The 19,273-nt window shown below is 41.6% G+C and overlaps 1 protein-coding gene across 1 annotated transcript; it reads left to right on the forward strand.

Annotated features, from left to right (window-relative positions):
- Positions 1-311: 311 nt before the first annotated feature.
- LOC147610993 (two-component response regulator-like PRR1) lies at positions 312-15,140 on the forward strand. Its single transcript, XM_086785635.1, has 6 exons — positions 312-790; positions 12,998-13,159; positions 13,377-13,510; positions 13,605-13,793; positions 13,890-13,977; positions 14,050-15,140. The coding sequence occupies exons 1-6, from the start codon at positions 652-654 to the stop codon at positions 15,078-15,080; spliced, it is 1,743 nt and encodes a 580-aa protein (XP_086641761.1). The 5' UTR covers positions 312-651; the 3' UTR covers positions 15,081-15,140.
- Positions 15,141-19,273: the final 4,133 nt, after the last annotated feature.

Genomic DNA, 19,273 nt, shown 5'->3' on the forward strand with positions numbered 1-19,273 from the left:
GTGTGAGTGGCTCTGGGAAGTGCACTTACACTTTAATGGTCAATTAAAAAAACAACAAAATTAAAGGCAAAAGGTTGTAAAAGTTGTGAAGTGCAATTTTAACAACAAAAACAACAACAAAATCAAAGGCCAAAGGTTCTAGTGAAGGTTTGGCGTCTGCACCTTTAGATATTTTAGAGGAACCGGCTATGAGCGGTCGAGAAACAGGTGGACAGCGTGAAAGGGGCTAAAATCTGACTGACACGTGGTAGGTAAGAGCAAAAGGGCAAAAGTTCAGGCGGACGTAGGACAGGAATTCAATCCAGTTCAATATCGTGCACTTTTTTGTGGTGCTTCATCTTCTTTATTTTGTCCACCACCACCGCCATAGCTCGCACTCACCAGAAGCTTTTCTCTGCACAGACGTTGCCCTTTCAATCAAGCTTCCATTTTCTTTTTCAAGTTAAACCCATTTCCCGCCCTTTACCAATGCATTCTCTCATCAGAATTGCCCCGTTTTCGGCGCCCACTTCGCGTTTTCCCTTCTCCCAAATGGGTTTGGATTTGAAGGTGTTTTCACTGTTGGAACAGCCGTCGCCCACATCCAGCGTTCTTTGACGGTTTAAGAATTACTGCATAAGAAGGTAGAAAAGAAGGGGGTGGGGGTAAAGCATGGGGCATGGTGGCGATGGCGCTGCTGACACTGCTGGGGTTATGCTGGATCGCAGTAAAGTGCACATCCTCCTCTGTGACAAGGATCCTGAAATTGGCCTCCAGGTCATGAAACTCTTGCAGAAATGCTCTTATCAAGGTAATACAGCTCCTTAGTCCTGTTTTTTGATTTCCCAAAGTTAAACTAATCTCCGTGTTTAGAGTGGAGTACACTAAACCAGGTTTTTAGTCCCGTTTTATGGTCCCTCAAACACTGAAATACGTGTCTAGAGCGGAATTCTATGCACCCACTAACATCAATTATGTGCTTGGGGCCTGAAAGTGACGGTTTTGTTTTTTTCCAATCACTCTGTTAATACAATCAAGGTAGGTGCTTACGACCTCTTATCTGTTGATACAATTGAAGTTTAGAATTTCGTAGTATAGGATGTCTAGTTTGATGGCTCATTAAAAGTTTTGCATCCAGGTTTTAGTTTGGGCAAGTTAAGGTTTGGGTTTTACTTTAGTAGTTTGATAACGTGTGTGGAAGATTCTAAATCTTGATAACCCAGATAACGCTAAGTGCTCAATGCATTTTGATCATCAAGCATGGTTATCAACAGGCTTGAGTGATTGTGCACATAATTATTTTGTGTTTTAGTCGAGGTGGTATTCTGTAATCTCTTATCCATTTGGCTTTTCTTCTTCAATTGCCCTTTGAAATTGGATAGCTTTTGGGTGTGGATTCTCCTTGAGATTTCCAGTGCATGGTGACATCTGGTGTTGTCATCCACAGGCAAGTGGGTCTAAGGTGGTCTCAAGGCATCATGTGTACTATCCGATTTTCCAACACGTGTGCTCGGGTGTGGTTTGGAAGTTTTGGGCCTTTTGTGGGCTTCTCATTTGTCAACTGTGCAGGCTTCCTATGTCTATGAATTGCCCATGCCCACGTGTGTGCATTGGTTTTGGTATGAGATCGTAAGAGTGGTATGAGAATGGATTTCCGTGTCTGTGGCTTTATGTACACGCATGTGTTTAATTAAGCAAGCTAGCAGTGAAATACAAAAGTCAAGCCTAGTTGTGAAGAGGGCATGCATGAAAAAGCACAAGCTTAAAAAATCACGAGATTTTTGCTTACGTTTGAGGCAACTAAGGTTACACCAAAGTATATTTTTGGATGTCAATCAGCAAAGAATTTGCTTATAGCTGTCGTGACTAATCGATGATGACATTGGAGTTTTGGAAGGTGAGAAAACGTAGGATACCTCTACAATTGAGAGTAGAAGGCGCTTGCTATCTACACTAGAGAAAGAAGGGCAGGAATAAGAGCCATGGGAAGGCCTTGTTATTGGGAGCAGAAGCACAAAGAGGGTCTTTGGAACTGTGCACTGCCAAGGATGAGGATGCTGATGTGGTCGATGACACATTGACAGCATGAGGGTGGCTACAAACAGCCTGGGTTCTATCTTCACCTGCCCATTGCGTGGACATGAGCAGTAGTTGGATGGGACCCAGTTAAATGCCCCCCTTTACACACAGCATAGCAAAAACCCAACCCAAGTTTTGGCATGCAGGCCCCACACAGCCTTTGAAATCCAAAGATGAAGATCTCTCTCTCTCTCTCTCTCTCTCTCTCTCTCTCTCTATCCAGTTTCAGGAGCCGTGGATGAACCTCTGGCTGTTTGACACATTAGTCACACCTCCATTATTGTATGGAGCTTCCATTTGGGGTCCCAGTTTGTCAAATCCCCACCGGATCTCCTCGTAGAACGCTCCTGGTTCGAGACTCAAAACCTGCAAACAAACAAATAAACAAGAAGGGGGTGCAGGCCTGACTCACCACCCAACCATGACGGCCGTGGGCAAGCCCACAATCTTGGCTGTCCCCACCGAGCCACGAGCTGAGCTAACTGACGTACCGACCAATCTCTACCTCACGACGTCCCATACCGCCACGAAGCTACTCTCGCGGGCCTCGAGATTGCTGTCGGCCTCGGCTGCGTAAAGCAGGTGCATGTCTGCACTAGATCCAGGCTCCAAACCATAGAGCTCTCACAAATCACGCGAGACTCTATATGACTAATGACTAACCTTGGCCACCCTTTTATAGACTCTTGGCCGGTGCCCGCCCGTTAGTCTATCCCTAACTCAGCTCGCCAATCAGCCTGCCTAGCTCCAAGCTTCCCCAAACCTCGAAGCTAGTCTTGTGTGCGTATAGCACACGATAGATACACACTGTGCACATGACATACTCCCCTTCCTCTAAGAGCCCACTCCTGAGCTCACTAAAAAGCCAGGGTAATCTCTCTGAGGAGTAGTCAATGTCTCCCATGTAGCGTCCTCCTCAACACGATCCTTCCACTTGATCTTGTATTCTGTGATAAGCGTATTACACAATCTTCTTTCACGAAATCCAAGAATCTTTTCAGGTTCGTGCGGAACAAATGTCATGTCCTCGACATCTATAATTTCTTGAGGAGTAACTAACTAGTCTGTTCCACCGAGTACTTCCTTAAGTCTACTGACATGAAATACAAGACGAACTTTCACATGAGAAGGCAAATCCAATTCATATGCAACTGAACCAATTCTTCGTGTAATACGAAATGGTCCACAGTATCTAGGGGATAATTTCGGAGATCGACCTGTCCGTAAAGTCTCGGAATCTTTCGGAACTCGCAAATACACCATCGTTCCTTCAGAGAACTCTCTGGGTGAACGATGTCTATTAGAATAAAATCTGTCTCGGTCTCGAGCACTTCTAATAGATTCCTTCGCAACTTGTAACATTTCTTGCATATCTTGCAAAAAATTACGCGCTGCATCATGTTGAAGTCCTGATAATTCTACTGTAACAGGTGATCTAGGTTGAAAACCATACATAAGCATGAAAGGACTAAAACCTGTACTCGAATGCTTAGTACTGTTATATGCAAATTCTAACATAGGAAGATAATCCTCCCATGAACTCTGTCTTTTGGATACATATGCTCGAAGCATATCTTCCAAAATTTGATTCACTCTTTTAGTCTGGCCATCAGATTGAGGATGATATGAGGAACTCAAATTCAAAGTTGTTTCCAACTTCTCAAAAACAAGTTTCCAAAAATCACTCGTAAACTTAGAGTCTCTATCACTGACTATGTCCTGCAGTAACCCGTACAGTCTAAACAATTGCTCGATAAACTGTCGTGCTAATTGTGTAGCTGTAATAGTCTTCCGGGTCGGTAAAAATCTAGCCATTTTTGTCAAGCGATCTACCACAACCCAAATAGAAGCATGGCCTTGATGTGTTCTTGGCAATCCGGTAATAAAATCCATGGAAATGCCATCATTTCCCACCACCACAAGACTTTCTCCTGCTCTGTCTACCATGATGTAACATTTTGGTCTCATAGGTCATTTTGGCCTTTTGAAGACGTTAATACAACTTTCTTTCTTTCTTTCTTTCTTTCTCTCTTGTTGGTTGGCCATGAACGGAGCATCCATCCATTTCCGGCTGTAGCTAGCCTCCCACCAATCTCTCCTTTATGGGCACAACCTAGCTGCCAAATTATCATTTAGCTTTGTATGTGTAAAGAAGGGAGCATCCATCCCATTGGTTCCAAAGAGGGGTGATGGTCAACCAATGCTATCCTTAGCGCTTTTGTAGGATGGATAATCGTTGGCCCTTGGGTGATCCTGGTAAATGGCACTTCAATTTTAGGAGGGAGCATCTCTCTGAATACTTGCATGATACAAATAGGCATGGAGTGCCATTGTTGTATGCCTACACATTGAGCACATGATCTTGGATAATAGGAATCACGTAACCTTGTATTTAAAATAATCCAATAAGGCGCTGTAGAGCTCTTGAATCTCGTGATCTTGGACATTGGAAACTTATCTTGAGGTCTTCTTCACAAGTCATGCATGTGTCTAAGGTCACTTTTGTATGTTGAGTAATTAGGTTTGCTCTAGAGGGCTTGACATTGTTGTTTTGCATAAGTGGCCTGGGGGTATTGCACTCCATTTGCAAACTCCAACGATTTTTCCAATTTATGCATAAGCTTTTGGCATCGTTTGGCAAGTGATTCGTTAGTGGATCGCTTCTCTGCTTGTGGGACCCCGTAGTGTATCTTGTGGAGCACATGACAACCTTGTGCAATCTTGTACTCTTTGTGTACAACTAACCCTAGAAATGAAGAGTTGAAAACGTGCAATTTAATTAAGATGCTTCCCATCTATTTTATATGGACTTGCTTCAATGGTCATTTAAAAAATTCAATGGTCATTTTAAAAAAACAAGGTTCATTTACAAAAAAAAAAACACTTACTGTTTAAACTTTATTGACTGTGGAATTTAATTAAGATGCTTCCCATCTATTTTATATGGACTTGCTTCAATGGTCATTTAAAAAACGTCAATGGTCATTTAAAAAAAACAAGGTTTATTTACAAAAAAAAAAAACACTTACTGTTTAAACTTTATTGACTGTGGAGGACCAAGCTGAGAAGTGAATGCGAGTGCCTTGCTCCGACTTCGGCCTTGCTCCGCACGAAAAGTGAGAGGGGGAGGGGGGGAGGTAAGCTCTTGAGCTTTGGGATTTGAATCTCTACTCTAGGAACTTGTGTGCAAGTACACTGTACAAACAAACACTTGTACATGCTTATATGGTGAACGTAGCCGTTGCGGATGCCAAGGCCCAACCTAGCCGTTGTGGAGGCTACGAGTACTGCAGGTAGCACAACGAGCAGGAAGTGAAAATTGTTTTTTATTTGTTTTGGGCCGATTGCAGTGCAACGTGGCGTTTTTTTTTTAAATGGGCAAGCATCGAGCGAACTATTTTTTTATGTCGGCGAACGTTTTTTTAACAGGCCACCGAACGTTGCAATTTTTTGGTTTTTTATGCCACGTGGCCACCAGTGAACGGGCCAGTGGCAAACGTTGCAAAATTTTGTTTGCCTTATTTTATGCCACGTGGCTGTCATTGCTCCTTTCCCCATTCCGCCGTTTCCCCCGTTTCATGACTATGATTCAGCGTGCACAAAACGTAAGCTAAGGACTGTCCTAGGACGACCTAAGCTATGATATGAATGTGACATGCGTTGTGGAAGCGTGTTCTTGATTAATGCTAAGCAAAGAAGATTAACGCTAATCCTATGTTTAGCAAAGATTCAGAAGAGAAGGAGAGATAGACCTAATCTATTGTATATTACCAAAACATGCTATATATACGATGATCTTGATCTTGCTGATTCACAGCTTCATGATGCATACCAAAGATCGCTATAGTCTCTACTTGCAATCGGACAAGAGAAGCTCCTATTGATCCACCACTGTGTCCTTGTTGCTGCCTTGCAGACTTTGACAAATGGTGGATCCTCTTGATCTTTGAATGATGATCCTAATGAATGGCCTTTCTAGCCCACAAGACTTTGTCCAAAAAGTCATATTTTAAGTTCATAATGTGTCCAACCCGTGCACCAACCATTGGGCTATGTCCTAGGCACCTTTGGACATCGTTTGAGCTGCCAAAATCTCTCAAAATCTGACCATATTCTGCCTCTTATCTTGCGCATATATTTGCTGATGAGGATAAGCATGTCCATGAGCATCGGGAATTGGGATTAACGGATGTCCATGACAGTCAAAAAGGATGTGCAGAGTCTTCTCCCCATACATCCATATAAGATCATTGGGACTGAAGACCGATATGTTGAAGCTATATACCATGTAGGCACTGATATGTAGAATCAACGGAAGAAATTTTAAGGTTACCTTTTACTGTAGTCACATGAGCTGCCTTGGGTGCTTTCTTTGCCTCTGGATAACTCGCCTTCTTATGGCCCTTCTGGCTACAAATGAAACACCTGCCATCTTGGAAAGTCTGGAGACCTTGGAGGGTTTTCTTCTCTTTCTTCGGATTGGAATCAACCAAAGCCTCGATTTGGTTTTTATTATGTAAAGCTTCTTTCATTTACGTTGGGAATCCTATTCGGAACTGCTTGGCGTGTGAGGTTTGTGAGAGACTTGGTTCTGAGACTGCCATTGTCTCTTTATAAATCCTAGCATACTTGATGGCATCTTCAAGTGTTAGGCGATGATTGTTCCTCACGTGAAGTTTGTGATCTTGTGACAGCCCACGGATAAAGAATCCACGCAAAGTCGTGCCATCCGTGTGCCTCGTTCGAGACTGCAACGCTTTAAACCGCTGTAAATACGTGTCAAAAGCATAGTTAATGGGGAACGTTGTTCCCCCCTCTAGGGAACGGGGGAACGCCGTTCCCCAATCTTGGACGTTCCTATGACATGCTGGGGATTGATCTTAGTAAATTAACCTTAGGCTAAACTAAACTTCACTTAGTGATATACTTAAGAGATAGACAACACTGTCAATGCAAAATGCAACTATATTAAATGGATGAGTTACAATGAAGATCTGTAAATCGATCTATGCTGTCCCTAGATGAGTATCTCTCTCGGGAAGAGAGAGATAAGCTGAATGCTGATGATGAGTGACTGATCCCTTCTCCAATGCTGAGGTCCACCCTTGGAATGCTGGCTTTCCTCTATGTAGGAGATAGGAAAATGATGACTGAATTCTGAATACTTACTGAATGCTGAATATGCTGGATGCTGAATGCTGAATGCTTTGTGGATGATGAACTGCCCCGCCGTACCTTTGGGTATGCTGTACTGCAGGCTGCTGATGATCTATTGACTCCCTTGGCTCCTTAGGAAGGAAACACTGTGGAGAATGCAAGATATCCTATGCTGAAATGATGCGATTCTATTTATACGAGTGTTATGCTGCTGGTCGGGTACTGTACAGCAGTCGGCCAGCCATCTGAGTCTTCACAACTGCATAAAATGCTAATAAATGCTGTCGACTGGTCATAACAGCCCACGACCTGATGCTTGAGTAACCTAAATGCTCTTAAATGCTTTGTACCTGTTGTGGGTGCTATAGAAGCCCCAATCACATGCTCATGCTGTGCTATATGCTGTAAATGCCCTGGATAAATGGATTAATGTTTGCTAAATGCTTATGGATGCCATGTCACTTCTACAACCCATAGGGTGTGCACGTGACAGTTTCGGAACATTCCCCCACAAGGAACAACCCCAAGGGGAAACGTTTCCCCACATTCCCCCTGGTAACAGGCCCAGAAACCCTAAAAAAGGGCAAAATGTAAAAAAAAAGTATTTTTCCTCTATTTTTTCCACTCAACTATTCATACATAACATAAATTTTCAAAGTTTTACCCTATCCTACTTAAAATTCATCATTTAAAATGACATTTTTTAGAATTCCATTAGTTTTGTTTGCCGACGTGTCATTCCCCCGTTCCCGTCCCCGTTTTGGGGGTTCAAAACGTTCCCGTTCCCGGCGGCCAAAACGTTCCCCCGTTCCCATTTCCTAGTAACTATGGTCAAAAGATGTGTTGCGCATATCCAAGTCTGCAAACTTGGACACTATGTCAAACTCATTGTTGGAACCAATCTTGAAACCGAGTCTCGAAATCTGCCCAAGTAGTGGGTTTATCCCTCACTTCTCTCCACCAAGTAAGGGCGTTCCCCTTCAGGAGACCCCTCACCATCTGTGTCTTCTGGGTATCTGGGAAAGGGTGAAACTCAAAGTGCACATTCCAACGGTTGAGCCAAGAGTCTACAACCTCTTGTGTCCTCTCCTTCTTCTTGCCTGCAAAGGTATTCGTTGTGAATGAAGGAGCCACTGCAACCGTACTTGGAGTAGTGGCTGAACCAACCATTGCCCTTTGAAGAAGTGACAGTTGCTCCCACAACTGTTGAATATCAGCTTGTAAATCAGCCCTGAGTTTGGTCATCTGCTCTTTAAAGTAATTTTTTTCCTTCTTGTTCGAACTCAACTTTGGGTTGAGGATGCTCCTCATGGTCCAATAGGGTATCATCAAACCGGAGTTCGGTCGCCATGGATGAAAAGAAGGCAAGAGTGGAGGTTTCTGCAAGAAAACTATGTACTGATTCTGAATTTCAGAATTTAAAGAGGGAAAACTATGCTTTTACACAAGAAATTATACGAAAAACACCACTTACCGATGCTGCATGCATGAGCGATGGAAACCGTGTTGTTAATCCACGCAACAGACTGTCTCCAAAGTCTTTCGTCATGCTGGAGTAGGATAGTATGAGTTAAACTCCCCTAACCTTGTTTTTGTTAAGTAAAAAAAAAAAACTCTTCTTTTGCTTCACTTAAAAAAACAGTAGGGCTACTTTAAGGATGCGCTAGGGTAAATATATCCACCCTATACACGTACGACTTTGCCTTTTTTTTTTTGGGTTTTTCAAGTACAAAATTAGTAGCATTTCTTTTTCTAAAGAAAAAATGTGCCCCTAATTCCGGTATGTGCTCCCCGATAGAAGTGGGAAACTCTTTGAAACGCCCCTCTACAGGTGTTTCGCAATTTCGGCGTTTTGACACTAACTGAAACGGCAAGGAAGTACTTGCGGAAACATTTCGGTCACATCAAGCTACATCAAGCTAAAATACCATGCATTTAGGCTTTCCCCACATCCATTTTGTATAGCTTTGGGCTCAGAATAGATATAACAGCAATATGGTGGATTGAAATCCACAAGACGCGTTTTTGCGTTTTAACACCATACCCTCTTGCACATCAACACCACCTTCTCTCTCTCTCTCTCTCTCTCTCTCTGTCTCTCTCTGTCTCTCTCAAAATCCACACGAATCTAACTTGCCAGCAACCAAGAAAAGCACTTACTTCTTTGCAAGATCAAAACACAAATTCGGTGAGAGTGAGAGATACCTGGATAGGGCGACTATGACAACACATGCAAGACAATGCAAACCTTGTAGTTTTCTCGCTTCCGTGTTCAGGTTTGCTTTGATACCAACCGTAAGACCCCTCTCGGAGGATCACCTGGTACACAAGCTAAACACACAAGATTAGAACAACATAGAAGAGTGTGGGCAAACTCACCTCCCAAACGTAGCTAAGGTTCCACTCCGTATAGGCCAAGCCAGTCTCAGCCCTGGCGTCCCATACCACCAAAGCTTGTCTTAAGGGACCCTCGGCAAGACCACTTGTGAACCGCTATGTCCATGGCAAGAGTAGGACTGCTCTAGCCCATGCACAAACCAACTCTCAAGTATAACAATATATCCTCAATAATGCATAATTCACTTATTGTGACATCGTCCCATAGATCAACTCTAATACACAGACCAAAACAAGATTAGTACAAACCAAATAGAAGGGGTGCAGCCAAGCTCACCAGTTGGTGTCGTTCGTGACTTATGGGACATGTGGTGGACTTCCCTTCAAGACTCCTGGGACATGTGAGGGTTAGTGCTAGGTACATAACATTCCTCCCCACTTATAACATTTCCACTCTTGGAAATAAATGAAGGAGAAACCAACTACCTCCATCAACTGTCTCCGAATTTAAGTTTATACTTGTCTACCAATTCACATAGTCACATATTTTGAAGGGCCTGCTGGTGCTTCTGTTCCTTCTTCGAAGTTCGGATTGGGTTCACCTAAAGTCTAGGTTTGGTTCTGTGGAGCCTTCTCAGACTTAAACTTTTGTTTACGCCTGGAAACTTCCTCAAAGGTTTTTGTGGCTTGAGGTTTTTGAGAGGCATTCTTTTGAGTCTGGCTAGCCAGTTTCCCCTCATAAACTCTAGAGGATTCTTCCGAGTCATGGCATCCTCTAGAGTTTTGCTATGGTTTTTCCTCACCTAGAGGCTGTGATCTGGGGCTAATCCTTGGATAAAAAATCCACACAAAGTCGTAGCATCTACTGAAGAGTTGTACGTATGTGTCAAAAGGCATATTCTTCATGTCCAAGTCTACAAACTTGGCCACTATATCGAATTCATCCTCCGCTCGGAGGAACTCTTCTCGAAACTCTCTCAAAATCGGCCCAAGTACTAGGTTTGTTTTGTAGCTCCCACTGCCAAGTCAAAGCCTTCCTCTTAAGGAGACCTCGAACCCTCTAGATCTTCTGGGCATTTGGAAAAGGATGTAACTCCACCTCCCGAGTTTGCTCCTTCTCCCCCCCAAAGATTTCTGGGGTGAAAGAAGGTGCTGCTCACACTGATGTTGGAATAGTATCCACCATTGCCTTCTGAAGGAGAGATACCGTCTCCCTCAAGGCCTAGATCTCTGCCCGGATATTGGTTAACTGGTGGTCGAAATATGTGTTGGCCTCTTGCTCTAAGTCATCTGCCCCTTCTGGTGCATGGCGCTCTTCCACAAGGTGGTCATCCTCATGATCAGACACATCGTCAACAAAATGTAGAGCGTCTGCCATCACACAAAAAGAAGGTAGTATGCTTCCCTAACAGGGTAAAAAAGCGCCCAAAGCCCCGAAAATCATGGAGAATTGCTGGTCCCGCCCAAATTCTGCAGGTTGTTAAGTCTTGGGATGATGGAGAGAAAGTACAAAGTTTCTCTTTATATAGGCTGAGTAGTATGGTTTGTGTTGTTTTTTTTTCCCCAATTTTTTTTTTATGCTCTTGAAAAAAAACAGCTGCCTTGCTTTTTTCCAAAAAAACATCTCTGAAAAAAAAAGATCGGTATGCTTCTTGAAAAAGCATACCCTTTTTTTTAGAAAACATCGTTTTGGAACAGGAAATACAAACCCAGATGCTGCAGTTGTTATATTGATTTGTGAGGCGCACTATCTTCTTTCTCTTGCACATCCCTTGAGGGTAGCAAAACATCAGTCTTTCTCGTCTTCTTCTTCTTCCTCTTCGCTAGTTGGTGCAAGGTCACATCCGGTGAAGTTTCTTCAACTACAAGAACAAGAAAATATAAGTGGCCAACACTAGGAGTAGTAGTTAGGGTCTTCTTTTCAGATGACTCATAAATAATGCTCACCTTGATCATTAGAACTCTTCCTTTTTGGCATCCTAGAATGCGTCACACACTTAGTACAAGCTTGCCCATTTGGAGAGGATGAAAAACGACCTGCACAGTCATTCGTTTTGGAAAAAAACAGCGTACGTTACAAAAAAAATGCTGGCGCACGCTTTTGATAAAAAAAAAACTTCGCACCTTCTGCCTGACTGTTTTTTTGTTCTTCTGCCTGACAGCCGTCTCCTGCTGACCTGACCTGGGCACCATCTTCTCCCTCTCTCTGTTGGCCAAAAGCTGAACTGCCGGCTATGGCAGTTTCCTTGGCTCTCTTATGCACCTTCCTGATCCTCTACCACATGCCTTCTCTATGTGACTGCAGGCTGCATGCTTACAGTCCTACATAGAGTACATATGGTCTTGTATACACATAAGCCGTGGGCTTCTTGAGAGAGAGACGGCTACAGACGGATCCCAACACACAACCCAAGGCCTTGTTCTTGCATACCCAGAATTCAGCATACTCTCTTACCCTCAGAACCATACGCGACAGAAGACCATAAAGCACCAACGCCCAAACCATAAAAAACAACATCAAGAATTATACCTAGGCTTCACGACACAATTTCCTACGATGCCAAAGAGCTTTGCTACTAATTGTGAGATCCTCCCATGGATCAACCCTAATACATAGGCCAAAACAAGATTAGTACAGACCAAATAGAAGGGGTGCAAGCAAGCTCACCACCTAACTGTAGGTTCACGACTGCGAACTACCCTCGAGCTAGGGGCTAAGGTTCCACTCCCACAGGTCCATGCTAGTCAGCCCTGGCGCCCCATACCACTAGTGCTTGCACACGGGGGCCCTTGGCAAGACTACCCATGATCCGCCACATTCATGGCAGGAGTAAGCCTCTTGGTCCAGGTCCAAACCACAATGAATCAATAATAACCCAAGACTCACTTATATCGTGTTTATTGCTGCTATAAATAACAATCCAGTCGTAAAAAGCCAATAACCTTGGATTTATTAAATTTGAACCTTAGCCATCCATCCAAGCCCGCTTTCCCCAATCCCAGGGCTCCCCTAACCTTGTTGGATTAGTCCCTAACCCCACGGGTTAGTTCTAGGTACATAACACTTAGTATAGTATAGTGACTACTACCACTATAAATAACCATCCAATTTTAATTGGCAAGTAACCATGGATTATCAATAATAATAAACGCTAGCCACCTAAAACATGTGCTTGGAGCCTTCCCTCCCAACCCTGCCCAAATTAGGACCTAATCCCAAGGATAAGTGTTAGGTACATAACATATGCTCTAGTTGAATGTGGGTTCACAAATTCACCCCATTAAGCATTATTATATTATTGTCTATGCATTGATCAACATCTGATAATTTTGGGAGATATGGAGAAAAACTAGACTTAGGGGTTTTCTTTTATTTTTTTGTTGCATAAGAATGGTTTTCTAGCACCGCTTCAACCTCTATACTTACATTTTTGCTTGTGTGTAGTTACTTGTGTAAAGAGTGCAGGTCAGGTGATGGAAGTACTAGATTCATCTAGCTTTGAAGTTGACCTTGTTCTAGCTGAGGTCGAGCTTCCAAAAGAAAAGGGTTTTAAGATGTTGAAGCACATTGTACGACAAGAACAGCTGCAGCGCATACCAGTAGTCAGTAAGTGGCTTGCATTGCTATTTTGTTAATGCAACATCTGTGTCCATGTGTCCATGCCCGTGTCTGTGTGTGTGCATAAAAGGTATATTCTATATTCCCATGTTTTCACGAGATAAGCCACCTTTTTGACACGGTTGTAAACTTTCTTTCGAAATATGTTCTCCCATTTCAAATTTGAGTATCAAAATTATTGAAGAGTTTACAATTGCCATTGCAGTGATGTCAGCACAAGACGAAATGGCTCTGGTAGTGAGATGCTTGCGATTAGGGGCAGTTGATTTTCTTCTCAAGCCGCTTCGAAGCAACGAGCTTCTCAATTTGTGGACACATACATGGAGGCGAAGGAGAATGGTGCAAAAAACTAACCCCTCTTTCAGTGTATTTTACGGCTTTACCTTTGTTTATGGAGTGACAGTTTGCATGGGGTTTTCATGCCATGGTGCAGCTAGGACTCACAGAGAAACACTTAATGAAGGGGAACTTGAGGGTTCCTTTTGATCTTTTGGTATCAGAGACCAGTGAGTCCAACAATACCAACAGCACAAACCTTTTCTCAGATGATACTGACGACCATAAACTCGCCCCAATGTCCACTCATGGACCAGGCAACTATGCCTTCTTTCAAGATATGGAGGTTTTGTTTCTAGCTATATCTTTGGTAGCTTCAAACAGTGTGTAATGTTACATCTGTTTTAGCTGCTGTGATTAATGAGTCTATAGTTTTTCCCAGTCTGAGATGTCGCCCCGGTTGGAACTCTCTTTGAAACCATTACTGGATGTGACCCTGGAAGTTGCACCCAAACATGGCTTAAAAGCAGGTGAGCCATTCTCTTCAAGAAGCAGGCATTGTTTCTCAGTGTTACATGGAGCTCTGATGTGTTTATCTGCAGGCTCGATGCCATCACCGCCCAGGAAAAGCAAACTCAAGCTGGGTCAGTCTTCTGCTTTCCTCACCTACAAGAAGGTAAGCAGTCAGCTGAGTGGATGCCCAGTCGAGGTGAAGCAGTTTGATGCTAAAAGTGGTAGCATCCATACCACTGCATTGAGATCCGAGCTGCAGTCTACTTGTCCTGGAAATGACAACTCTGGACTCAACATGGGAGAAAACCAGGAGCCTCTCAAATCTCCAAGCCAGCCAAGTACTTATGTACCACCTTTAGAAGAGCATTTTTCTGAAAGACGACCTTATCATTGGGAAAGCACCCCTTGCAGAAGTGAAAATGAAGTAGAATGTACGGAGCATTCTGGCCCATCTACAGGGAATCATGCACCCTTACCTTGTGATCTGGCAGGGGGGAAGCTCCCTTTTAGTGATCAGTATTCTCAGGAGGGTGCTACAAATGGCACTTCCATCGCCTCACTACCGGCATCACAATTTGTAGTGGGGGGGATGATGGGCTCAGTTTTGCATTGTCCTCTGCCCATGTTGCCCCCGTCTGTTCAGTTGTATCATGGTTTATCAATGGATGACGGGGTGGCAGCGGGTGTGGCTGCAGGAATCCCCTCTGTACACATGCCCCCAAGTCATGGTCTGAATCTGACCACTTCTTTTCCATATTATCCTTTCGGGCTACATGTGGCTGCTGCACCTCAGCTTCGGTCATTTCCTGGATGGCATCCCACCATGGCCAATCCATTGCTTGAACGCAAGCTTGGGCAAGCAGAGAGGAGAGAGGCTGCCTTGAACAAATTCCGTCTCAAACGCAAAGACCGATGCTTTGAGAAGAAGATCCGTTATGTGAGCCGGAAAAAGCTTGCTGAACAGCGACCACGAATCAGGGGACAGTTTGTCAGGAGAGAAACCGACACTGATGCCAATGAGAATGGAGTTTTGGATGAGTATGATGACGATGATGATGAGCAAGGCGTTTGCGACTTGGGTGAAGGTTCCTCGCCAGAAAGCATCGCTGAGGATGCTTGAAATACATAGTTGATTATGGTTTTCTCATGCAAAATGTGGCTCTGCTCTTTTGATTGTTTACATTTGTGCGCGCATTCTTCATCTCCTTCAGGTGCATGTGATGTCCATGTGAGCTTGAGAGTTTTGCAACGTATAGTGTCCATTCAGTTTCTTCAGTTTGAATGGCATTCATTTCTTTGAAACCACTTTGAAGTACCACATTTGATAACGTGCGCCACCCCCCCCCCCCCCCCCCCCATAGGACAGGCAGCAATTGGATGGGGAAGATCCCCCACCCATGAAGGATGGGCAGCTGTGGCTCCCCTTTCTGTAAAGACCCTATTCTTGACTCGCGGTAGTCTAGCTCGTGTTTTCTTTGAAAACACTCCACATTTGACTTCTTATTTCCCCCGCTTAGTCTGGACTAATGGTAGTCTAGCTCATGAAACAAGATTTTTTTGAACAATCGACCATCTAGATCACACAGTGCAGAATGGACCTTGTGATTAAGAAAAAGGGCTTTTGGTTGATGTGGGTAGATACATAGAGCTGCAGTCATGATAGGTAAGGAGGTGAGGCATGCCAATAATTTGAGTTTATGTCAGCCTTTGTAGGAAAACTTAAACATTAGAGACTGGATCATCTATATTGAAGTACTTTATTGTATTTCATGCTGAACATCTTTTAGGACTGATGCAATGAGATTGTTATTAATCTCTTATTTCGTTGATACAATTTTATTTTGCGAGATTTATCTCCCCAACACGGACGATAAATGAAGTCTTTCAGGTTAGTAGATGGAGGATGATTTAGAACTGCATAATGTGGTGAAACCAGAATGTGCTTTATCATTTCATGCACTACTGTCTTGCATGTCAAGCCACTCATTGAAGTAGGTGCATAGAAGTTAATAAATCCAATCAAACTATTTGAAATGAATTCCGTTCTAAACTCTTCGTTGCATGTTCGTCATTACATTATTCAATATGGAAAGGCAGCTTGTAAGGCTAAAACATAGAGAGATGGATATGATGCTTTTAGATTGGAAAATCCAGCACTTGTATATAACTTTACAAGAAGCCTCAAGGCTCTTCTTAGGGAAGGCCAAGTACTTGTTGATAGTCAAGCTTACATTCTGTGGAAAGGAAGTTTGTTAAAGGATATGTTGATCTGTAATTTGCCGTCGACATTAGCTTGATCATAAAATCCATTGCATGCATCTCTTTCCAGCAAGCCTTCAGGCTATCTTACTAAAGACTTAGTATAGAACAGTAGCATGTAGCATGATCATAAAACCCATTACTTGTTTACAAACAAGCCTGCAAATTTATTTTCTTTGAAAATAGATTTGTCGGGAGAAGATTTGATGTACTTTGCTTTGTGAACTGATACTCAACCGTGCGTCTTCGACTGCCATGCCTCTTAAACCACCACATCATAAGCACAAGACACCCTCTTTTTTTTGGGGGGTGTGAAATCATGCCCCCTTATGGGCAGCCATCTGGATATGGTAAGGTACCATTGCACAAAATTTATGAAAAGAAATTCTATAAAATATGGGCACTAAATTAAGTGAAATGACCACAAACAAGCAGTTGCATTCCTATACCTTGAGAGTGTATGTCCCTCAGTCACAAGATCCACAAATATCGAAATGTGGGTATGTGATACTTGATTTGAGATGTGCCACCTTCAATGAAAGCAATAAAGTGAGCCATAGACTTTTAGTAAGGGCACATATGCTAATTTCAATTTCCCCAAATGACATTCCTATATGCGCGCGCGCACAGTGAAAATTCTTTCAAATGTTACACCTAATTCATATGTCCCTTTCTTTTCTCACCATTTCTAGCTATTAAATTTTTTATAAAGTCTGGTAAGAGTTCCCTAATCTGAATAGTTTCTTCCTCAATCACATTTCCTAGGTATTTGTTGGAAATACAACTTTTACTTTTTTGATAGTTTGCTATTTCATTCTATTTCAAGTTTTTCCCATTTATAACTTTGAGTTCTTCTCAAAAAAACTTCTACCATAATCTCAACACTTATTAAGCTATCAATTTCTCTTCTAGTTTCTTTTTCCTTAAATCACATTCCTAGGTATATCTTAGGTGTTACACAACCTACAAATTAAGATATGGTATATTCACAAAATGAGTCAAAGGGCAAAAGAGGAGAAAAAGGTAGGCATGATTTCTCTCCAAATCTTATCTTCTTTTTTGTTATTTTTCTACATGATATCACATTTTTGAATTATGATTTTATTTATCTATTGATGAGGAGCTCTTCAAAAGCTACCTCCAAAATTTCAACCCTCCTTTTCCTTTTTTTTGCTATGTATAGCTTTTTTTCTTATAACTATCCGAGTTCTTCCCAAAAAACTTCTTCCAAAATCTCAACCCTACTTAGTATTTGGCTTCCTTTTCTTGCTATTTCTAGCTTCTTCTTTTTGGCAATAAAGCCTAGTGAGTTTCCTAGTTTGAAAGCTCTCTTCAAGGTTCTTTCTCCTTTAATAACATTTCTAGGTATTTATTGAGAGTTATAGCCTACATATTTAATATATATGGCATAACCACAAGTGAAGATAACATTTTCTATGGTATTCATTGATAGTTATAGCCTACAAATGGAAGATATAGCACAACAACAAGTGAATCGAAGGATATAAAAAAAGAACATAACTTTTTTTTGCTGAAAAAAACCAACATTTATCTTTTTTTTGATAGTTTGCTATTTCATTCTATTTCAAGTTTTTAAAAATTTTGCCCATTAAAAAACTTTTCTATTGAGTTCTACCCTAAAAACTTTTTTCAAAATTTCAACCCTAATTAATCTATCCCTTTCTTTTCACTAATTAATTGAAGATATGGCACAATCATAAAGTGAATCAAATGATAGTGAAAAAAGCAAAATTTCCATCAAAGTTCTTCTTTTTTGATAGTTTTACTATTTCATTTATGTTTTACATTATTCAAAATGTTTTTCTTGTTTATGAGAACAATTATATTTACTTCTTTTTAAAAGCTTATCTTTCTCCTCCTTGGGTCCTTTTTATCTATCCTTTTTTCTTCTTGCCATTTCTAGTTATTTCAAGAAGTTCAATGAGAGCTCCCTAGTTTTAAAGCTTTCTTCTAGTTTCATTCACATTTTGTAGGTATTTATTGGGATTGGGATTTACAACATCATACAAATTGAAGATATGGCAAAATTACAATGTGGATCAAGGACAAGGAAAAATGTAAGTATTTTTAATTGAATTCATCTTCTTTTTTGATAGTTTCCTTGTAACCACTTCATCAACTATTGTGGTAATGTCTCTCAATTTTAACTTGATAAACAAAATAGTTCAAATGCTTTACGATTTGAAAAAAAAATCCCCTTAAGACATATTATTGACAATCCAAAAAGGGCAAGCAAAGAATTCAATAGCTTCATATATTAACTTTTTTAAACCTTTGTATCTTATTCAACTTTAATATGCGTGGTGGTATGCAGTCCACACATGACATTAATAGTATTTTCAAATGTGGATATAAACTCTTAAGGGGATCAAAACTCACTGGATAAATGCTTTGTTGGATTTTTGAGGTGAGCAATTTAAGTAAATAAATAAATAAATAGAACTCATTGCCATTTCACATGAGATCACTTCTCCAATATTTCACATGTCTCAATATAAGTATGCATGGAGGTAAGATAACTTTGAAATTCATACCATTTTAGAAGTTTGAAAGCATTGTGTAAATTTATTGTGGATCAAATTTTTATTAGATCAAACAGCCTAATGTACTGAGATGCTACTCATATGCAGGTTGTTTCCTTTTGCATGAGAAGTCCTTAAGGTCTGGGCATAAGAGCTTAAGCTCATGGCTTATATGTAGGGAGCTATTGCTTGAGCTCTTGATATACATGAGCTTTTGACATAATGTATGAGCTCCTTGCTTAAGCCTTTATGACATAAGCTTATATGTAAGCTTCCAACATTAGCCCATATGCTCTAATATATCATGCATGTGCTATAACAAGAAATCTAGAAATCAAAGAGAAAAAAGAAGACAAAAATTTATGAAATGTTCATGTAAAAAGATGGCCATTTGTCCATCATCCTTTTGGGATAATAATTTGAAGAAAGGGTGGACAAATGTATTCCCTTTTGGTTGTTTCACCATCCTTCAAAAATGTGGTCAAAAGGCCGATCATTTTTTGAAGGATGG

This window comes from Cibotium barometz, chromosome 48 (assembly GCF_041138505.1).
Source record: "Cibotium barometz isolate CiBa-2024 chromosome 48, ASM4113850v1, whole genome shotgun sequence".
NCBI lineage: Eukaryota > Viridiplantae > Streptophyta > Polypodiopsida > Cyatheales > Cibotiaceae > Cibotium > Cibotium barometz.

Bases quoted from the DNA above. Each gene is read 5' to 3' on its own strand.
- LOC147610993 (XM_086785635.1), top strand. From the start codon at position 652: ATGGGGCATGGTGGCGATGGCGCTGCTGACACTGCTGGGGTTATGCTG. The intron at 791-12,997 runs GTAATACAGCTC...GCTTGTGTGTAG, and splicing joins GCAGAAATGCTCTTATCAAG to TTACTTGTGTAAAGAGTGCA. The intron at 13,511-13,604 runs GTGCAAAAAACT...GCCATGGTGCAG, and splicing joins CATGGAGGCGAAGGAGAATG to CTAGGACTCACAGAGAAACA.